This window comes from Phascolarctos cinereus, unplaced genomic scaffold (genome assembly GCF_003287225.1).
Source record: "Phascolarctos cinereus isolate Bilbo 61053 unplaced genomic scaffold, phaCin_HiC Scaffold_5;HRSCAF=322, whole genome shotgun sequence".
NCBI classification, from domain to species: Eukaryota; Metazoa; Chordata; class Mammalia; order Diprotodontia; family Phascolarctidae; genus Phascolarctos; species Phascolarctos cinereus.
Genome location: NW_027555958.1, coordinates 340605117 through 340628608, shown reverse-complemented (window position 1 = coordinate 340628608; position 23492 = coordinate 340605117). Strand labels below are relative to the sequence as shown.

At 34.2% G+C, this 23492-nt stretch overlaps 1 protein-coding gene and 1 pseudogene across 1 annotated transcript in view; both read right to left on the bottom strand.

Annotated features, from left to right (window-relative positions):
• The window catches only part of RYR2 (ryanodine receptor 2), a 794727-nt gene that overhangs the window by 162167 nt on the left and 609068 nt on the right, over positions 1-23492 (bottom strand). Inside the window, 6 exon segments of the mRNA XM_078156251.1 lie at positions 262-502; positions 3094-3414; positions 8590-8720; positions 15168-15249; positions 16385-16623; positions 20250-20310. Of these exon segments, the coding sequence (XP_078012377.1) occupies positions 262-502; positions 3094-3414; positions 8590-8720; positions 15168-15249; positions 16385-16623; positions 20250-20310 (1075 nt within the window).
• LOC110217821 (small ribosomal subunit protein eS8-like) lies at positions 17210-18011 on the bottom strand (annotated as a pseudogene).

Genomic DNA, 23492 nt, shown 5'->3' with positions numbered 1-23492 from the left:
TTGTATTGTCAAAATAAGCTCATACTTTTCAATCAATCAGCTTTAGGTGAAGAAACACACAAGCAGAGATAAGAAAGCTGTGACAATTTTAGATTCATTGTAAAGTTCAACTACCCCAACCAACATTTAAATAAAGCATAACCTCATAAAATAAACTCATTCCCACATATGCAATGATGGGCCAAGTCAGAAGAGATACTCATGTCTAAATTGGTATGGAAATGAATTTGTGAAATTAATGATTTTTTTAAAAAAACTTACCTGTTAAAGTCCACAAATCTAATTAATAAAGGATAGAAGGCATAAAGATCTCGTGCCAGGGTAGTGAATTCATCTAGAATGAGTAGCTCAGCCTCAGACATGTCACCCCTGGCCTCAGCTTTTAGGTGGTCTTCATCAGATACTACTATAGCTGCTTTATTCTTGAGTTTCTCCATCAATGGTAGGAAGTGTGACTTCAAGAGCTGGGACTTCACTTTGTTTATGATAGGCTGGGAAAACACTGTTTGAAACCAGATATTTAGCATTTTCATCTATATCTACACATTTCACATCTTGTGAAAAATTATTTTTCTTAATAATCATTACGTTGGAAATTCAGAGCTTCCTCATTCCCCTTTCTTTCTTCTAAGTTCAGTCCTTCTTCAGAAAGACATTAAGATGTAATCTAACTAAGTCTATTCCGGCTCATTACATTGCCTAAACAGGCCTGGGAGAATGTTGATTCCCCCCTATTGTCAAGATGGGTGATATGGAAATTGATGTCTCTTTAACAAAGATTGAGTGACATGGGTCATGTACTGAAAGACCCCTTAAAGGGGCCTAGTTTTGAACTGAAATCCCATACAATGCATGTCAAGCCAACTTGAGAGAAATTAAAACGTGGACATATGCACCTTGATTTTATTTGTCTCTTTCTTAGAACAGGCTCGGTGAAGTGAATCAAGAGTCAGGAACTTCTCAGTGCCCCAGGCAACTCTCTAATAAATTACAAAGTAAGTGTTGACTTACTTTGATAGTGGAATTATCTAATAACAATGACCTCCAGTGACTAACACAGAACTTACACATAATGAACACTTAAGAAATGTTCGTTGGATTGAATTGAATATACTTATGTACCTTTTTTTTTCTCAGCCTTAGCCCACTGGGACATGATGGAAATTCAAAGGCAAGAAATAAAAGTAAAAGAAGGTAACTAACCACTTTTGTTTTAAGGAAAGCAAAACAGAAATTCACTTCCTCATCTCCTAAAACTAGCTATCTAAGAATTTATATGGAGATCAGTGAAGAAGGGACTATCCTACCTAAATTACAGCATTATATAAGTTTTTATATCTAACTGGATTTTTTAAATTTGGCTTTTTTTCTTTTAGAATTATTGTATTGAGTCATAATGTAAAACCGTTTCTTAACTCTACACACACAAATTTTTTTTAGTAAAATATTATGCCTTATTACACCATGATGCTTGCTAACAGCTTTCCAAAACTTTGAGAAAACTATTTTAAAAAGGTTTCACATGTCATGTGAAACTTACAATTTAACATTATCAAAGAAGGAATACTTCTACACTTTCACAAGGACTACTAGAAAGAAATCACAAAAAAGCTAAGAAACTGTCTCAGAGGCATTTTCCAGGTATTTTTCTTAAAACAATCTTTCCTCCAGAGGAAGGTAATATTATTAAATAACTATTAATAATAATTACTAAATTAATTACTTAAATGAATGAATGAGTCTAATGAATAAAAATAAAATTAATAAATGTCTATATTTAGGACTATCTCGCAAAAATGCCATTTCCTTTTCCTTCAGAAATTCCACTGTAACAATCTCCAAATCCATAATCACTAACATATCCATCAGACACCTCCCCAAAACTGCTTCCTGGGACTGGTCCAAAATTTCTTCCACCACCATGGGAATCCCTAAACCAGAGTTGCCTTCTGTTCAACTCTTAGAATTCTGATTAGATTAGTCTTTTCTTCTGCACTATGGCCATTGATGGTACTGTATTCTTGCAATACAATTTCATCCATGGGATCACAGTCATCAAATAAAAAAAAATAATGTCTCTCCCATCCCTACTTTTTTTTAAACAGACTATTTTTTTTATTTCAATAGTACCCATTTAACCATATCCTCAGTATCTTTTTAAATTGTACCAACAATTTCTTCATAGTAACATGAGCCCAGGTTTTCCAGATTCCTGTCTAAAGATGCTCTTTTAGGTCAAACCAAATTTCCATCAACTGAATGAGGTTTTATAGACATGGCTGCTTCCACTTCAGTCATATATAAAAGTATTAGAAAAAAATGCCCTCAATCTTTTGCTTGCAGGATCCTTCACAGTCTGTGAGTTTCCTACATTATTCATTGTAGTTTCTCAAACCTTCTTTTGTTGATTCCAAGCTTAGGACTTCAATGAACAATTTATGGAAAGATTCTTTCTCTTTTTCTATGGTGGAATCAGTTGCCTCAGCCTGATTCTTCAGAGCTAAGCAAAAGGAGAGGTTGGAGCAGAGTCCAATGTAGACATGAAGGCAAGGGAAAAGTGGAGCATGGTGAGAAGTAAGAGGAGAGGAAGGCATAGGCTATGGCTGAGATGGTTTGACATTTAAAAAAAAAGATTTCTTGATCATTTTACTGTCTTTATAGACTTACATAAAGCAAAAAAGGTAGAATTATTTGGTCATTTGGATCAATGGACTGTGGTTCTATAGGTTTACGGATAATTTTTTAAGCTTTGGGAAATGTGTTTGTTTACTTAGGAATTTAAAAAAATGAAATATTTGGAAAGTTACCAAAATACTAAGAGATTAAGCCCAAGAAATTTCTTGGGTCACCCAGAAAATCATCAGAATGTTTTGTTACTGTTATTATTATTATAATTATTATTATTGTAAACACATAATAATTTCTGAAACAAAGTGGTAACTATAAGAAGTAAATCAGTTTCACTAGCCAACAGAAGAAAAATATTGAGTTTCCATAAATAATAGGACAAAATATTATATAGTTTTTAATTATTCAAAATTGTTCAGAAGTCAAAATACTTTTTTATATGGCAACACTCTTTCAAAATCTTACCTGCTAACCTCTTCATCCAAGCTCCTTCATCAATACCCAGGTTGTTATAAATGATTTTCAATATATTCCCTAGAAGTGTATTCATGTGCTCTGAATTCAGGGCTGTACAGCATGTATCTGCCCTGTCAGGATTGTTTTCAGGTCCATGTTCCCACCATCGGGACATATAGCTACAAAGCATGGGCAGTATAACTTCCATGACATGTGGCATTTGTGTGTAGCGAATTCCAGACTCTGCTAGTTCCACAATTTCATCCATTAGCTTCTCCAAAGATGGTATATTTGGACAAACCTCTTCCACACTAGTTGGCAAATTGAAAGCTAGACAAAAACATTTTTTAAAGTGTTCAAAGAAGGAAATATAGACAGTATATATACTCTTTTCAGATTTCCATTATTTTATTCTTTATTTACAAAGAATTATGGGTCTTTTCCTTTCTCTCTCATCTGCTTCATGAAATAGAGTACACAGTTCTTATTTTAAAGAGTTTACAAAAATATATACAGGTATAACATAATAAGAAATTAAAAGGTAAAATTTACAAATTATATATGCTTACAGGTTAATCCCAGGCCCAATGGGATAAGTCAAGAAGGAATATTATAGTAGATGAGAATGATGATATTTTACTCCTGTTCTTCAATATTAAAAATATTTGTTACATAAAACAATTTGTCTGTCACCCTAAGAGGTTAAGTTACTTGGCCAGAAGGTGACATGGTCAGTATTTATAAGAGTCAGAACTTAAACCCAGGCCTTTCTGGACTCAAAGCCAGCTCTCTATCCACTAAAATACACAGAAAGCAGCCAGCACAAACAAAGGAAAAGCAAATATGGACATTTAAAAAAATGAATTAATTTATTTTTAGTTTTCAACATTCACCTCCACAAACTTTTGAGTTCTCAATTTTCTCTCTCTCTATCCCCTTCTCCCTCCCCAAGACAGTGTACAATCTGATATAGGCTCTACATATATATTCACATTACATTTATTTTCACATTAGTCACGCCATAAAGAACAAGGAGAATGAATAGGAGGAACCACCAGAAAGAAGAAACAAAACAGAAGAAAAAAAAAAAAGAAAAAAATAGTATGCTTCGATCTGCATCAAGATTTCACAGTTCCCTCTCGGGATGTGGATAGCACTTTCCAACATGATTCTCTTGAAGATGTCTTAGATCCTCACATTGCTGAGAAGAGCTAAGCCTATCAAAGTTAGTCACTGCATAAGGTGGCTGTTAATGTGTACAATGTTCTCCTGGTTCTGCTCACTTCACTCAGGATCAGTGCATACAAGTCTTTCCAGGTTTTTCTGAAGTCTGCCTGCTTGTTATTTCTTATAGCGCAACAAGTATTCCATTATTTGTTCAAGTATACCACAAGCATACCACAATTTGTGCAGCCATTCCTCAAATGATAGGTATTCCCTCAATCTCCAATTCTTTGTCACCACAAAAAGAGCTGCTATAAATATTTTTGTACATGTGGGTCCCTTTCCCATTTGTTTGATCTCTTTGGGACATAGCCCTAGAAGTGCTATTGCTGGATCAAAGGGTATGCACATTTTCATAGCCCTTTGGGCATAGTTCCAAATTGCTTTCCAAAATGGTTGGATCAGTTCACAACTCTACCAACAATACATTAGTGTCCTAATTTCCTACATCTTTTCCAACATTTATCATTGTCCTGTTTTGTCATGTTGGCCAATCTCATAGGTGTGATGTGGTACCTCAGAGTTCTTTTGATTTGCATTTCTCTAATCAATAGTGATTTAGGGCATTTTTTTCATATGACTATAGAGAGCTTTAATTTCTTCATCTGAAACGTGCCTGTTCATATCCTTTGACCATTTATCAATTGGGGAATGACTTGTATTCTTATAAATCTGGCTTAATTCTCTACATATTTTAGAAATGAGGCCCTTATCAGAGACACTGGTTGTAAAAATTGTTTCCCAGTTTTCTACTTCCCTCCAAATTTTGGTTGCATTGGCTTTGTTTGTGCAAAAACTTTTTAATTTAATGTAACCAAAATTATCCATTTTGCATTTTATAATGTTCTCTATCTCTTGTTTGATCATAAATTCTTCTGTTCTCTATAAATCTGACAGGTAAACTATTTCTTGCTCTCCCAGTTTGTTTATAATATCAGCCTTTATATCTAAATCATGTACCCATTTTGACTTTATTTTGGTCTATGGTGTAAGATATTGGTCATGCCTAGTTTCTGCCATACTCTTTTCCAGTTTTCCCAGCAGTTTTTGTCAAATAATGAGTTCTTATCCCAGAAGCTGGCATCTTTCAGTTTATCAAACAGCAGATTACTATAGTCATTGACAACTCTATCTTGCATATTTAACCTATTCCACTGATCCACCATTCTATTTCTCAGCCAGTACCAAGTAGTTTTGATGATTTTTTGGCTTTACAATACAATTTAAGATCTGGTATGACTAGGCCACCTTCCCTAGCATTTCTTTTCATTAGGTCCCTTGATATTCTGGACCTTTTGTTCTTCCAGATAAATCTTATTATTAGCTTTTGTAGCTCTATAAAATAATTTTTGGTAGTTTGATTGAAATGGCACTGAATAAACAAATTAATTTAGGTAGAATTGTCATTTTTATTATATTAGGTAGGCCTACCCATGAGCAACTGATGTCTTTCCAATTATTTAGATCTGAATTTATTTGTGTGAAAAGGATTTTGAAATTGTGTTCATATAGTTCCTGGGTTTATTTCGGTAGGTAGACTCCTAAATATTTTATAATGTCTACAGTAACTTTAAATGGAATTTTTCTTTCTATCTCTTGCTGTTGGGATTTGTTAGTAATATATAGAAATGCCCATGATTTATGTGTATTTATTTTATATCCTGCAACTTTGCAGAGTTGTTTATTATTTCAAGTAGTTTTTTACTTGATTGTCTAAGCATATCATCATATCAACTACAAAGAGTGATGGCTTTGTTTCTTCTTTGACTATTCCAATACCTTCAATTTCTTTTTCTTCTCTTATTGCTAAAGTTAACATTTCTAGTACCATACTGAATAAAAGTGGTGATATTGGACATCCTTATTTCACCCCTGATCTTTTTGGAAATGCTTCTAGCTTATCCCCATTACATATGATGCTTGCTGAAGGTGCTACTTATCATTTTAAGAAAGATTCCATTTATTCCTACGCTCTCTAGTGTTTTTAATAGGAATGGGAGTTATATTTTGTCAAAAGCTTTTTCTGTATCTGTTGAGATCATTATGTCATTTCTGTTAGTTTTGTTGTTGATATGATCAATAAATGCTCATAGTTTTCCTAACATTGAACCAGCCCTGCATTCCTAGTATAAATCCTATCCGGTCATAGTGTATTATTCTTGTGATAATTTGCTGTAATCTGTTTGCTAACATTTTATTTAAAAATCTTGCATCTAAATTTATTAGGGAAATTGGTCTATAATTTTCTTTCTCTGTTTTGACTCTTCCTAGTTTAGGTATCAGCGCCATATTTGTATTATAAAAAGAATTTGGTAAGACTCCTTCACCTATTTTCCTAAATAGTCTATATAGTATTGGAATTAATTGTTCTTTAAATGTTTGATAGAATTTGCTTGTAAATCCATCTGGCCCTGGAGATTTTTATCTAGGGAATTCATCAATGGCTTGTTCAATTTCTTTTTCTGAGATGGGATTATTTGAGTATTTTACTTCCTCTTCTGTTAATCTGGGCAATATGTATTTTTGTAAATATTCATCCATTTCACTAAGATTGTCAAATTTATTGGCATACAGTTGGGCAAAATAGTTCCTAATTATTGTTTTAATTTCCTCTTCATTGGTGGTGAATTCTCCCTTTTCATTTTTGATACTGGTAATTTGGTTTTCTTGTTTCTTCTTTTTTTTTATTAAATTTACCAAAGGTTTATCTATTTTACTGGTTTTTCATAAAACCAGCTCTCAGTTTTATTTATTAGTTCAATAGTTTTCTTAATTTTAATTTTATTAATCTCTCTTTGGCTTTCAGTATTTCTAATTTGGTATTTAATTGGGGATTTTTAACTTGTTCTTTTTCTAGCTTTTTTAGTTGCATGTCCAATTCATTTTATTTTATTTTTTATATTCATGTAAGCATTTAGAGATATAAAACTTCCCCTAAGAACTGCTTTCTCTGCATCCCATAAGTTTTGGTATGTTGTCTCATTATTGTCCTTCTCTTGGAGGAAGTTAGTGATTGTTTCTATGATTTGTTGTTTGACCCACTCATTCTTTAGGATTAGATTATTTAGTTTCCAATTAATTTTTAGTCTATCTTTCTAGGCCCTTTATTATATATAATTTTTATTGCATCATGATCTGAAACGTATGCATTTAATATTTCTGTATTGGATTGTGAGGTTTTTATGCCCTAGTACATGTTCAATTTTTGTATAGATGCCATGCACTGCTGAGAAAAAAGTATATTTCCTTCTATCTCCATTCAGTTTTCTCCAGAGGTCTACCATATCTTACTTTTCTAAAATTCTATTCACCTCCTTAACTTCTTTCTTGTTTATTTGTGGTTAGATTTATCTAGTTCAGAGAGGGGGAGGTTGAGGTCCCCTATTAGTATAGTTTTGCTATCTATTTCTTCCTATAACTCCCTTAACTTCTCCTCTAAGAATATGGATACTATACCACTTGGTGCCTATAAAACATGGACGTGTTTAAATAGGCATATAGACCCAGAAGTGTCATATGTATAGCACTTTAAGTTAGATGAAATTATTCAGAGAAGAATCAAAAAAGGAAAGAGCTCATTCTTAACCAGTGAAAGAGATAAAATGAACAAATGAAAATGCTGTTTCAATTCATTAGTTCTAGCAGCATATACTATCAATCAATCAATAAACCAATAAGTATTAATTAAACACTTGTGTTCATATGCCTGATGATATGTTAAACACTGGGGTACATATGAAAAGAATGAAACAATCCTTACTTTGAAGTAGTTTATATTCTAATAGGGAAGACAATTACATATATAAGTACATGAATAATAAACATAAAGAGAATAAATACAAACAAATACACAGTAGTTAAATACAATATAATCCGAGATGAAAGGTGTTAGTAATTGTATGGATTAGGAAAGGTTTCATGCAGAAGGTGGTGAATGAGTTGAGTCTTGAAGGAAGAGAGGAATTCTATGACACAATGGTAGTGAAGGTAATTCAAGGCACAGAAAATGGCCAGCAGAAAGGCATAAGATGGGAGATGGAACATCGTGAGAAACAGAGAAAAAGGTCAGTTTGGTTAGATCAGAGTATACAGTAATGTACAATGAGGCTAGAATGACAGTCTGAGGCAGGGTTATAAAGGGTTTTAAAACTAAAGTTATTCTTGTGAATAAATTTAAAGAGGAAAAGTGAGGTAAAATTCATAGGTAGAAAAGATGACAATTTCTATTCATCTTTAGCTTAACATCTCAAAATAATGTGCTTCAAAGTTTTGGTTTTTTACCTGTTCTTTCTCTTGTAGACTTAGTGTTATAGATTGAATAGGTATTATGTTTGTTCAGATGTGTTTCCAAAAAAGCCACAGGGAAAGCACCAGCAAATGCTGCCAGGCATTCTCCTAATGCAGACCGCTGCCTGTAAATATAATATGCATATATTATATTTATATATTAAAAATCTTAAATATATTTGTACATATAGTTACAGTCATTACAGTTACATATGTAGTATGCAGTTAGCCTTTTTTGGTTAAATGAAATATTCTGAAGCACTTATGAAATTTATAATTTCACAGTTTATAGGGGATATTTCTATGATTGTTAATTGTGTAACTTCAAAATCTGTTAATAGACTGAAAAGTATAGAAGGGGAAAAAGGAGGGAACAAACATTTATTAAGTACCTACAATGTGCCAGGCACTATGCTAAGTGCTTTACAAATATTATCTCATTTAATCCATATGAAACCCTGTAAAGTAGGTGGTGTTATACCATTTTACAGCTTAGGAAACTGAGGTAGACATGTTTAGTAACTTGCACATCACACAGATAGTATGAGAGGCTGGATTTGAACTCAGGATTCCTGATTCCAGGTCCAGCCCTCTATCCATTGTGCAATCTTGCTGCTTCAGCAGTAAAGAAATATTTTGCATTGCTATGGATGAAAAATGTTATATATTTAAAATGATAAATATCTCAGGATGGAGAAGAGAAGTAACAGATAAAGTACTACAGTGAAATAATGACCACTGAAGTCTCTTTAAGATCAGAAATCTGTGTCTTTATGAAATAGCCTACTGAGAAAGCACTATCACATAAAGGATGGGCATATGGGTAAAAGCCAAGAAGACAAAACTAACACATTTTTTATAACCTGTCATAATTCAGTAATAATGCTATCCAGTTCTAAAACAAAAATAATTTTTTTTAGCATTAGAAATTATCAGTAAAACCACAATTATTTTTTCTTTTAATGGGAAAGTACATACATTACATGAAGAAGCACTCCTTATTTTACAAGAACTGTTAAGGAAACTGGAAAGCACTAAGCAAAAATTATGGAATAATGCCTTACACTGTATACCACAATAAGTTCAAAATCAATACGCAATCTGAAAATTAAAAGTCACAATATTAAAAAAAGGTAAAGAACCAGACTGGGTACCTTTCACAAGTAGGTCTAAGGAGAAAGTTCTTAAACAAACAAGTGCTAGAAGTGATTATAAATAATAAACCAGATAATTTCAATTTTGTGACATTGAAAAGCAATTGTTCAAAAAATTTGATGTGCCTAGGACAAGAAGAGAAGTTGCAAATGGAGAAAAATCTTTTCATCAGATATCTCTAATAAAAGCTATGATATCCAAGGTATATAGAGTTAATACAAATACAAAAAACTAAGAGCTACAGTAAAAGATATGAACAAACATATCTCAAAATAACCGCAATCTTTTAACAATAAATGGCAACATAACAATAGATGTGATGAGCTAATGTCTGTGGAAGCTCAAGCAGACTGATTCACTTTTGGTGGAGCTTTTAATTAGTTCACCCATCTTGGAAAGGAATTAGGAATTATATGAAGAAAGTGACTAACATGTCCATACTCTTTGATCCAACAACCCACTGCTAAGCATATAACCCAAGAAGATTAAACAAAGAAAGGCTCAATATAAATAATTTACATCAGCACTTTTTGTACTAATAAAGAATTGGAAAGAAATTAGATGTCTAATTAGGGAATGAAAAAAAAAGTTGTCCTGAATGAATATAATGGGATATTGCTGTATTTTAAAAGATGATGAATATGAAGAATGTAGAGAAACATGGAACACTTATATAAACAAATGCAGACCAAAGAAAATATAGCCAAGAAAACAATATATACAATGAGTACAATAATGTAAATGGAAAGGACGACAATAAAAATGAACATTGTGCAATTACCCCACAGGTCCCTAAAAAGTGATTTGAAAATACACACCTCTGTAAAAGTAATTAGTGGGGGGCAGGGAGGGAGGCTATAGGTATGGAACACTGCACATACTTTTAGACTTGGATTAAGTATTAGTTGGTTTTGCTGAAATGCTTAACAAAATAAACAAAACAATACCCTGGGCTGGGAAAGGGGGATAGATATATTTGGAAAGGAAGGTGATGTAAAAAACAGATCAGTAATTTTAAAAAGAAAAATAAATAAGGGAAATGAGGCATTCACTAACAAAAATTGTAAAGTAGTGTTATGCCCTCAACAAAGTACTTATCCAGGAGAAAAACTACTTAGGCTTTAACTGTTTCTAACACAAGCAATACATTTCTTTCTTTTCTTTTTTTTACATATGATGTCATATAAAACATATTTCCATATTAGTCACGTTGCAAAAGAAAACAGGCCAAAAATAAAAACAAATGAAAACAAAATCAAGAAAAATAAAGTAAAAAAATGTATGCTTCAATCTGCATTCAGACTCACTCTATAGTTCTTTCTCTGAATGTGGTAAACTTTTTCCACCATGAGTCCCTTAGAATTCTCTTGGATCATTGCCTTGCATAGCTAAATCTATCATAGTTGATCACCTCACAATGTTGCTGTTACTGTGTACAACGTTCTCCTAGTTCTGCTCACTTCACTCAGCACCAGTTCATGTAAGTCTTACCAGGTTTTTCTGAAATCTGCCTGCTCATCATTTCTTATAGCACAACAGTATTTCATTACATTCACATACCATAACTTGTTTAGCCATTCCCCAACTGATGGGCATCCCCTCAATTTCTCATTCTTTGCTACCACAAAAAAAGCTGCTACAAATATCTTTGTATATATAACTCCTTTTTTTTTCCCTTTGATCCCTTTGGGATACAGACCTAGTAGTGGTATTGCTGGGTCAAAGGATATACATAGGGAGTACAGCCAAGATGGTGGACAATTGCATCAGCTCTCCTCAAAACCCCTCCAAACAATTTTAAATAATGTCCCAAAACAAATTCTGGAGCATCAGAACCCACAAAAGGATGGAATGAAACAATTTTCCAGCCCAAGAAGATTGGCAGGAAAGATCTGTTGTACCAGGATGAAAACAGAGTGTAGTCCAGTATAGGTCACACCCCAGCAAACCAGCAATAGTAGGCCTTAGGAGCTAATGAATCAATGGGAACAGTGGCAGTTTCCAGACATCCCAACCCACAGATGGTGAGGGAGTCAACAACTGGTCAGAAGGAGATTACATGGCCTGGCACTGGGGGCAGGACCCTGTTGCATTTCCCTTTGGATCTGGGTCATGGTCCTGGGCCTCAGTCCCAGGGTAAAGGAGCACTAACACATCAGAACTTGCAGCCTCAGGGTATATGGGACCCTGGTCAAAGTTCCAGGGCAGAAAATAGTGCTTATGGTTGCTCACAGACCAGAGCACAGACTAGGAGAGCAGTAAACACACTTCTCCCTAGATCATGTCACCTTGAAAGGACAGAAAACTCAGAGGTCACTAGAATTATCTCTGAAAACAGCTGCACAAAAAACCTGAAGTTTGGGACAGTGTCCTCTCTACTCTAAAAGCAGAACCCCACTTTAGCACAGAGTTAAAAGTAAAGAATAGCTTGGGAAAAATGAGGAAAGACCAGAAAAACATCCTGACTATAGAAAGTTACTATGGTGACAGGGAAGATCAAAATACAAACTCAGAAGAACACAACAAAGTCATAACTGCTACAGCCAAAGCTTCAAAGAAAAATATGAATTGACCTCAAGCCCTGGAAGAGTTCAAAAATGATTTTAAAAACCAAGTAAGAGAGGTAGAGGAAAAATTGGGAAGAGAAATGAGAGTTATGCAAGAAAATCATGAGAAACGAGTCAACATCTTGGTTAAAGGAGGCATGAAAAAATACTAAAGAAAATAATACTTTAAAAACAGAATAGGCCAAACGGTAAAAGAGGCACTAAAATCCAATGAAGAAAGCAATGCCTTGAAAAGCAGAATTGGCTAAGGGCCGGGGAGGGGGGGTGGAATATGCAAAAATTGACTGAAAAAAAGAACTCCTTAAAAATAGAACTGGCCAAATGGAAAAAGGAGGTGCAAAAGCTCAATGAAGAAAATAATTCATTAAAAATTAGAACCAGGCAAGTGGAAGCTAATGACTTTATGAGACATTAAGAAAAAATAAAATTGAAAAAATGAAAAATCAATAGAAGAAAATGTGAAATGTCTCACTGGAAAAACAATTAACCTAAAAATGGACTGAGGAGAGATGATTTAAGAGTTATTGGACTACATGAAAGCTATGATAAAAAAAAAAGCCTAGACATCATCTTTCAAGAAATTATCAACAAAAACTACCCTATTTGATAATTTAGAACCAGTGAGTAAAACAAAAATTGAAAGAATCCATCAATTGCCTCCTGAAAGAGATCCCAAAATGAAAACTCCCAGGAGTATTATAGCCAAATTCCAGAGCTCTAAGGTCAAGAAGAGAATATTGCAAGCAGCAAAAAAGAAAGAATTCATATATCATGGAGCCACAGTCAAGAAAACACAGAATTTAGTAGTTTCTACCTTAAAGGATTGGAGGGCTTAGATTATGATATTCTGAAGGGAAAAAGAGCTACGATTATAACCAAGAATCACCTATTCAGCAAAACTGAGTATAATCCTTCAGGGGATAAGATGGAAATTCAATGAAATAGAGGACATTCAGACATTCCTGATGAAAAGACCAGAGCTAAATGGAAAATTTGACTTTCAAATACAAGACTTAAGAGAAGCATAACAAGGTAAACAGGAAAGAAAAATTATAAGTGACTTAGTAAGATTAAACTGCTTACATTCCTATGAGGGAAAATCACACTTGTAACTCCTAAAAATTTTCTCATTATAGGACAGTAAAAAGGAGTGAGTATGCATAGACATAGGGCACAGATATGAGTTGAATATGATGGGATGATTATCTAAAAAGGGGGTGAGAAGGAGGAATATACAGGGAGAAGGAGAAAGGAAGGGGTAGGATGGGGTAAGTTACCTGCCATAAGAGAGGTGGGAAAGAGCTTTTAATGTGGAAGAAAAAGGGTAGGGAGGAAAAGGGAAGTACGTGAACTTCATTCCCATCAGAATTGGCTAAATAAAGAATCATACACACACTCAGTTGGGCACAGAAATCTATCTTACCATACAGGAAGGTAGAAGGGGGAGGGGATAAAAGAAAGGGTGGGGAAAGGGATAAAAGAAAGCAAGAGGAGCACTGATAGAAGAGATGGTGGATTCAGAGAGGTAAAAGTCAAAAGCGAAATGTTTTTGAGAATGGGCAGGGTGAAAATAGAGAGAGCGTAGGATAAACAGGGGGAAAATAGGATGGAGGGAAATACATAGTTAATAATCATAACTGCAAAAAAATTTTACTGCAAGTTTCTCTGCTAAAAATTTCATTTCTTAAACATATAGACAACCAAATCAAATTTATAGAAATAAGAGCCATTCCTCATTTGATAAATGGCCAAAGTATATGAACAGAAAGTATTCAGATGTAGTAATCAAAGCTATCTATAGTCATAAAAAAATGCCCTAACTTGCTACTGATTAGAGAAATGCAAATTGAAACAACTCTAAACTACCATACACCCATCAGATTGGCTAATATGAGAGAAAAGGAATATGACAAATGTGGGAGGAGATGTGGGAAATTGATATACTAAGCACTGTTGGTGGACTTGTGAACTGATCCAGTCATTATGGGTTAGTAATTTGGAACTATGCTCAAAGGGCTATAAAATTGTACATGCCCTTTGACCCAGCAATACCACTACTAAGTTTGTATCCCAAAGAGATTTCAACTCATCCTAACTCCAACTATTGTACTCTATCATGCCAAATGTGAATGGTTATTATTAGTCTTTAGGAATTAGGTAGTCTTTTCATTCCTGATGGACTTCTACTCAAAATAGGAGTCCCTTTTCTCTCTTTTCCTCCCTCCTCAAAAGAGAGATCTGGTCAATACTTTTTATTCCTTTTTGTTCAAGAATATCACCATTTATAACCTTAGCTTTAGAATGCCCATATGACATGGTGGTAACAAATAACATAAACAGGTTTCTTTTTCATCTAAGCAAATGTTTGTGTTATTATGACCTCTGTACTCTTAGCTAAACCAATTCCCAGTGTTTGCAGATGAGACTTGATTTACTTCATACCCAACCTGAGAATCTTAAATAATTTATTAGTAGTGAACATAGTAGGTACTTAATAAATATTTAATGAAATTAACTGAATTTTGTTATGTATAGTGATGTAATGGATTGCAAGATTCTATCAGTTCTTTTGATAGATCTCACAACCAAAACAAATACATGTTCCATTTATGATTGCATTTGCTTTGTCTTGCTAACTTTTTGCTTGTAATTCAAATGTTCTTTTCATTTCAGTAGGTTGTTAGCTTAGAGAACATCTAATATCTCCCTAATACCTCAGGTTATCAATCTAATTTTAAAATTTAAGTCTAGTGTTAGTCAAGTCTATAACTAAGGAAAAACATATTCTAAAACAGTAACATAATATTTATTGTACATGTAAGTTTGTATCAAAATAATTTTTCATCTTACCTTTCCACATAGATACTCTTGCTGGTTCCCAGAGCATATAAGCTAGTCAGGATTCTGTAACAAGAAACCTGTACATCTTCCACTAAAAAAATGAAGAATATCAGCTTTTAAATGATAAATTTCAAGACTACGTGAAATTCAAGAAAATTTAGAATACAAAGAAATCACAACTTTAAAGCAATGCAAAACTAACAACTAAAAACAAAAGAATAAGAAAAATACAGCTAAAACATAAAATATAATGATACATTTTTGGTAATAACAATATATTTTAAGGAGTTCAAACTGTATTATTAATAATACTCTTTATTACACTTCAGGAAATACTGTTATCTTTCACTTTAAGATTGGAAGTACTGAAGCACAAAGACATCCAAATTTATTTGACCATACTCTAACTCATAACATCAAACATAATGTCAATGATTAAGAAAAGCAAGATGTTTAAGAGGAAGGAAAGGGTAATAACCTTTGGTTTTCCTATCTATCCCTGATACAATTTGCTACAGGGAACATAATTAATAAAGATATAGAATTATTGGCTTCAACAACTTGAACAAACATTTAAAGGAAGTGTAGCTTATTTATATTTTGTGTGATTAAATAATGCATGGGAAGTCTGTGACAACCACTATGAACAACCAAATGGCTCCAAATTGTTTTGTCTATGGCTTTAAATAAGCATATATAAGATTACAGGATTTAGAACTAGAAAGGACCTTTTAAATCATCTAACCCTTTATTGTCATCGTTGTTGTGAAGTAGAAACTGAGCCCCAGATAAGTGACTCCATCAAGGTAAGGTCAAACAAATGAGGAAGAAGAGAGGCAAGCAGAACAGTCTGGTGTATCTAATGTCAACCATAACAGTACTGTTGTTTTACTGACCAAAACAGTACAATTAAAGTATTGGTAACAATTACTTAATGTGTTATTTTCACATCAGGAATTACAAAGTTGACTTGAGGGTACTCATTTCCCTAGGTATCAAAATTATAAGTTTGTGAGCACAATTCAAAGTCTGTGATTAGCTATAGAATTTATAAAATTAAATGTGGTAAAAATCAAAGATAAAATTTTTAAAATATACAGTATGGCTTGTTGAGGTAACATGTCCTATGAAAAGGATTCACTGTAAAAAACAAATATACTGCCTTTACAATCCCTGATTATAATGAAATGATATTTCAATATCTTTGTAAGAGATACTATACATACATATTAGGTCTTCTCCAAATTGATGCTGTCCAATGTGTTCAAACAATGAGGACAGCATTGGCAAAAGAGCCACTGTGGTATAATTAATAATTTGAGTCACTCCTTTTGGCTGGTTCCTGGTGTGAGTGAATTGTCCTTGTTTAAGATTTTCCATGGTTTTTTCCAAATCCTCAGCTGCATTATCCAAAAATGCCCTCAATGCTGTTTTAACACTCTCCATGCCAGTCTTCATCACAGTCCTAGGTAATAAATACAAAAATACAAAGTTGTTTATATCTTCTCATCAGGTGAAACATTATACAAACAAAATCTATTGTTCTCTCATCTGATGTCTCAAGCTGAATAATCCACTGAGCCAAAACAAAATTCTTTTTTTTTTTTTTTGCTTTTTAGGCAATTGGGGTTAAGTGACTTGCCTAGGGTCACACAGCTAGTTAAATGTCAAGTGTTTGGTCTTAGGCCGAATTTGAACTCAGGCCGACTTCAGGGCCGGTGCTCTATCCACTGCGCCTCCTAGCTGCCCCTTAAAATTCATTTTTAAAAGAGAATCATGCACAACCTTTAAAACATTTTTTAAATGTGAGAAAGGCTTCACAAGTCTATTGGAACAATACTTTGTATATCCTAAATCCTTTCATGTAACCTACATAATAGACTTAACCAAATATTTCTAAGCAAGAGACTAAGCAATTTCTTAACCACTAAAGTCTATTAGGCAGTTCATAATCTTTATGCAAACAAAAAAAATATAACTTTAATTCCACTCATTCTTTTTTTTTTAACCATCTGGGGATTTATTCCATTAGAGAATGTTGAAGTTAGGGTTTATTTGCCCTTTCGGGCTTTGATCTTTCTTAGGTAGAACTGAAGCTCTTTGCCTTCCAGCACATAGCTGTCTGCTCTGCTACACTGGCCTGGCCTTGATGCGATGCAGGCAAGTAACTTGCCCTGCTGGAACTGTTCCTCCAGAATTCAGTTGACCTTGGCATTCTTCTTCCTTTCCTCACATTTCTTTTTTTTTTCTCTCTTTTTTTTTCCAGGCAATTGGGGTTAAGTGACTTGCCCAGGGTCACACAGCTAGTAAGTGTCAGGTGTTTGGTCTAAGGCCAAATTTGAACTCAGGTCCTCCTGACTTCAGGGCGGGTCCTCTATCCAGTGTGCCACCTAGCTGCACCCCCCTCGTATTTCTTCTGGATCTTCTTTGACCACTTTTTATGTAAAATTTCTTCCTCCTCAGGATTCAGCTTTGCTCCCTTCTTCTGGCCCAAGGGCAGGGCATGGTGGGACTCATACCACTGATGGCACGGGGTTCTATCAATGAGCACGATGCAATTCTTCACCAGTGTCTTGGTCCAGACCAGCTCATTGTTGGATGCATTGTAGACCACATCAATAATCCTTGTTTTGCTGGTACAACACTCGGAGCCCCAGCAGAAGGTGTCCATGTCCAGCCTTAATGCCCGGTACTTTTTGTTGCCTCCTTGAACTTGCAGGGTGTGGATGTGGCAGGGGCCCATCTTGGTGTTGGCGGGCAGCAGCCCAACTCATACCTGTGCTTCTTGGGGTAGGGCTTATGCTTGTCCCCGGTCTTGCAGCACTCGTGCCAGTTGTCCCAGGAGATCCCCATGGTTGGCACGAACTGCAAAGAGCTAATTCCACTCATTCTAAATCAGACAAAACTTGAATGAATTCTTCAAAATACTTCTTCAAAAAGTATTAAAAACTACTTAGAGTAAGCCACAATTCCTCTTATAAGGGGCACCTACAAATCTTATTTTTAAAGAGAAAGAAAATAAAATATTCACAATTGGATATTTATCTCAAAGAAGAGATATTCAATAGGTATTGCTGTGAGTCTGTTAGACTAAATAATAAACTGATTATCCATTCCTTCCCAAACTCTTGTAAAATAAAAATAAGTTGTTAAACACTATAACATAAGAGATATTATAGAATAATTTTAAAGTTTAAATCTTATTTTCAATGATTTAAGCAAATGGTAAGCAAATCTAAGTCCAGAGGGCCAAATGATGCCAATTATTCTGCAGCTGGATTTAGTTGATAAGCTTTCTTTTTACTAATCACATTACAATTCTGGTTATATACTTTGTCCTTCCTAACTTCTTGAAAGAGAAGTCTCTACTCACCTTCTTCCTTGGAATGAACTCTACTCTCATGACTTCAAACATCACTTGAGATGACTCTCAACTTTATGCTCTAAGCCCCAGTCTCTCCACTGAATGCCAATTTTATATTGTCAAATGATTACTGGTTACCTATACCTGAATGTTGCTTTAGCACCTCAAACTCCATATATACCAAAGTGAACTAATTGTTTTCCCCCATGAACTCCTTCCTTCCTCCAAATTTTCCTATGTTGGGTGACAGCACAGCCACTGAGGCTTGAAACCTGTCATCCTGTTTTTTCCTCTCACTTCCTCTGGATCATTATCAGTTCCACATCCACTATGTCTTGTGTTTCCAGCCTCTACCCTCCATTTTCACTACAAATCTAGCCCTCATTTCCTTTGAACTGGACTACTGAAATAATTTCCTGGTCTCTCCCTTCTCTAGTCCACCATTCACAGAGCTGCCAAAATAATCTCCTTAATATACAGATCTATGGTCATTCATCTGCTCAAAAAAACTTTAGTGGCTTCTCATTGCCTATGAGATAAAATATAAGATGTTTAACTTGACATTTAAGACCATTTATTTATTAAGTCCAATATCCTTTTATCATGCTACTCACCGTCACATATATTCCAGACAAATTAGAAAACAAAATGGAATAAAATTGGAAGGGATCAAGCTAGGAAGGGAAAGCTAGAAGGGATCTTAGAAATCATTTAATCAGTATCCTTTACTTTACAGATAAGAAAACCAAGGCCAAAGAGATTACTCTCTCAAGGTCACTCAGAACTAGAATTCAAACCAACTCTAAATTCAATAATGCTCTGTCCATTAAACCATAATAATATTATTTAGTATTTATATAACCTTTTAAGATTTGTCAAGCATTTTACAAATATCTCATTTTAGACTCAAAACAATCCTAGAAGGTATGAAATATTTGTCTCTCTCTTTTATAGATAAGTAAACTGAGACTGAGAGAGGTTAAATGACTTGCCTAGGGGCACACAGCTAGTAAAATGTGTAAGGCAATATGTGAATTCAGGTCTTTCTGAGTCCAGGATTAATGTTTTACCCACTGTGCCACCTAGCTGCCCTACTCTTGCCTCATCTTATACTTTCCTCATTCCCTGCATTCACAAAGGACATCCCCCATACCAGGAGTATATTCTATGTTGATATTTGTTGAAATAATTTTCTTCCTTCAAGGCACAGCTCAGGTGCAACCCCCGAGAAGATGCCTTCCATGATTTGCCTGTGATACTTCCAAAAACTCTCTTACAACAAATTATATGGTCTCTTCCTTGCCATTATTAAATATCACTTTATATCATATTTGTATTTATGTTTTATACCTGATAGAAGGCTTTATTTTCTTTGAGAGTAAAAATATGTCATTTTACTTCTTTTTATCTACCCCTGGTAAATAGCACAGTACTTTATACATAGTAGTTATTTTTCAAACGGAATTAAATCGAATCCCTAGCCACAGCTGAAATAACAAGCTATACTCTATTTTGGAACTATTAATCTGCCTTGTAATGCATGCAATATTCATAGTTAACAAATACTTACAGACTTATAAAGGTGAAAGGAGGGTCTCCAAAAATGGACTAATACAATCTGTAACTGCTCAGTCTCCTAAAATTTCCAGATTGTAATAAATAGCCCCCTTTCAACATTTTTATACATAACACTCTTCACTTATTTTGATATAATATATTTCTTTTACCTTGCATCCAAAGTCTGACCCAAAATATGAAGGCAGTTGACAATTGAAGAGGCATCATTTCCTAAACAAGAAGTAAAGTGATCTGTTAATTACCCTGCAGATACACAAAACACTCATTCCTTTTTTTTCTGCTTGTTTTTCAAAATGATTATGGATTAAAATGGCCAGTAAATCACACAGCACACTGATTCAGTGGTAATGACTTTACAGTCAAGTTGAAAACCATGCACACTGTCTATTTCATGGTGGAGATGCAGATGCAGGTAGGTAAGCAATAGAGCATTGCTCATCAGAAAGCCAACATACTCAAGAAGCACTCATAATTGCAGCTTAATTCAGGCTATCCCGGTTTCACCTGAGCTCACATAAATGCCATTTTAACTAATCCTTGTTTATCTGTATTCTCATGGTATTCATCTCAAACATATTAAGCCCTTTCATGTGGTAGAGACCAATCATGCAAGAAAGCATCAGAAGTGGAAGAAGCTGATCTATTGCCCCATGACAGTGTAGGCAAATCTTTTAGGAATCAAGTTCTCTCTCTGGTAAGATATTTGAAACCCATAAATCTCTTTGAAGGTAATAGAAAATGACTACTTTCTTTTTATGCCTTTTATCCAGGAACCATAGAGTATATTGACTATAATAATCTATAAATACAAAATAGGCACATATAGAACACAGAAAATATATTCAATATGCATGGAGATACATTATTATATATGAATGTAATATATATACATTTATATTTCCTATTGATGAGAAATCTGATAGAAATGAAATGACATACTCAAAGTAATGAGGCAAATTCTGTTGATATATAGCTTAGTCATTCCTTACTTGCATGAAACTTCCTCTTCCAGTTCATGTAATCAACAAATCCTCCTTTAAAAATGGGTATGCTTATTCCTGGCATTATCAATAATAAGTTATATAATTAAAGGTAGTGTTTATGTTTATAGAAACATCTCATAAATTACTGCTTTAGCAACACATACATCACAATTTCCACTTAAGTATAGGAGGCCCTGAACTTCTTCCCAAACTCATGCTTTGTGCTTTTGTAGTGGTGAAGTCACATTATTCTATTTAAGGAGGCTGTAAATTACAGTGCCCTTTTTACTTCCTCCCACAGAATACTTTGTCTTGAAACTAAAGATTTGGAGCTATGCCAAAGCAACATGGGAATATTTCACAGATCTAAACAAAATAATAAAATTCAATTGGAGGAACAAAAGATCTAGAAATTTAAGTGAAATGATGAAAAAGGAGGACTGAAAGAAGACTATTACTTCCAAATTTTAAACTATAGTGTCCAAAAAATTCAGCGTAAGTTTAAGCTATTAAAACTTTAAAGCTATTGAAGCCTAAAACTGTGCTATGACTTTGGGGATACTCTGGATCACATAAGTAATTTTGGAAGTATTATAGTCGTTATTATAATGGCATGGCCAAGCCATGAGCAATGAGTATCTTTTCAATTTTAAAAGTTGTTCTTTATTTCTTTAAGTCACATTTTGTAATTATATATATATATACAAGAATTGAGTGTGCTTCAACAGACTAACACAAACAAGAATGTACCAATTTCCTCCTGAATTCTTTCTGCTATATAGGAATACCCAATACTTATATTTTATTGACCCTATTATTTGTCTCAACTATTTCTTTGCTAGTTACCTGGGATTTTAAACTATCATATCATCAGCAAATACAGATAATTTTTCCTCCCCTTTCCCTATCTTTATGTCTTCAAATTATTTCTCTTCTCATACTGTTTTTGTTCAGTAGTTTTTCAGTTGTCTGACTCTTTGTGGCTCCATTTGGAGTTTTCTTGGCAAAGATAATGGAGTGGTTTGCCATTTCCTTTTCCAGATCATTTTACCAATGAGGAAACTAAGACAAATAGGGTCTTGCCCAGGGTCATGCAGCTAGTCTGAGGATGAATTTGAACTTTGGTCTTCTACTTCACCACCTAGCTACTCATATTTTTAAAAATATGTCATATCACAGCAAAGAAAAGGCAATTTGCTATATTCACTAAGAAGGCTTTTAAGTCTTCCCATGACATACAATGCTAACTTTTGGTTGACAGACATTTTAACGTATTAAAAAATATCCTCTCCCATTCTCCTTCAAAGCTCTATTAGATAAAGAACAAATTTGAATGGGAACATCTCAATCTAACATTATAGTTAAGGAGGGAAGAAAAGGAAACAAAAGAATAGAAGAGAATTTGAGCTTGCTCCAAACTTTAATTTATATTATATGCTCAATAACTAAGTTGAACAGCATGACTGAGAGGTCTGAAAAAAAAATCATAATGTAGCTCTGCCACTGTGTCCCTTGGGCTAGATGGTACGTAATATCTCTCCCAGCTATCATCCTAAAAAAGGATTCTTTAAGAAAGTAAGAATTTAAAATACAATTGAATATACAGACTAGATAGTTTACTTCTTTTACTTACTAAAATTACTAACCAAATGCCTCATATCTCTGCCATTAGTAAGAGCAGAAAAGGCTGGTGGGAAACTGTTAGAATTTAAAAGGTTGATAGGGTATATTCATGCAATTTTCTATTTCTAATTTATTAGTTGATCAGCAAGCACTTCTTCAGTAGCGACTATATTTAGGCACTAGGGGCTACAAAGACACAAACGAAATAGGACCTGTTCTCAAAGAATTCACATTCCACATGGAGAGACAATATGCACTTACATAGGAATATACAAAATACATATGAAACTTGAGTAGTTGTAAAATAAGTGCCATAATACACACACACACACACACACACACACACACACACACACAATAAATACAAGCTAACTGGGGGAGGGAGGCAGCAGTAGAAACGGAGGATTAGGAAAGTGTGATATAACTGGTGTTATTTGAGCTGAGATTTTAAGGAAACTAGGTTTTCTAAGAGGCACAGGTGAGGAGTGAGTACATTCCAGGAACAAATGACAGGCCACGCAAAGACACAGAAATAAGAAATGAAAGGTCATGTGTGAGAAATGGAAAAAAAAAAGCCAATTTGTCAGTATTAAAGAGTGCAGATAGGGGAATAAAGTTCAATAAGAGCTAGAAAGATAGGCTGGAGCCAGCTTGCAAAGGGCCTTAAAAGACAAACAGAGGACTTTATTTTATCCTAGAGACAATAGGAAGTCAATGGAGTTGAGAAAGGGACTGACATGGTCAGATTTCTATTTAAGAAAAACTATTTTATTATAGCCTTCTACT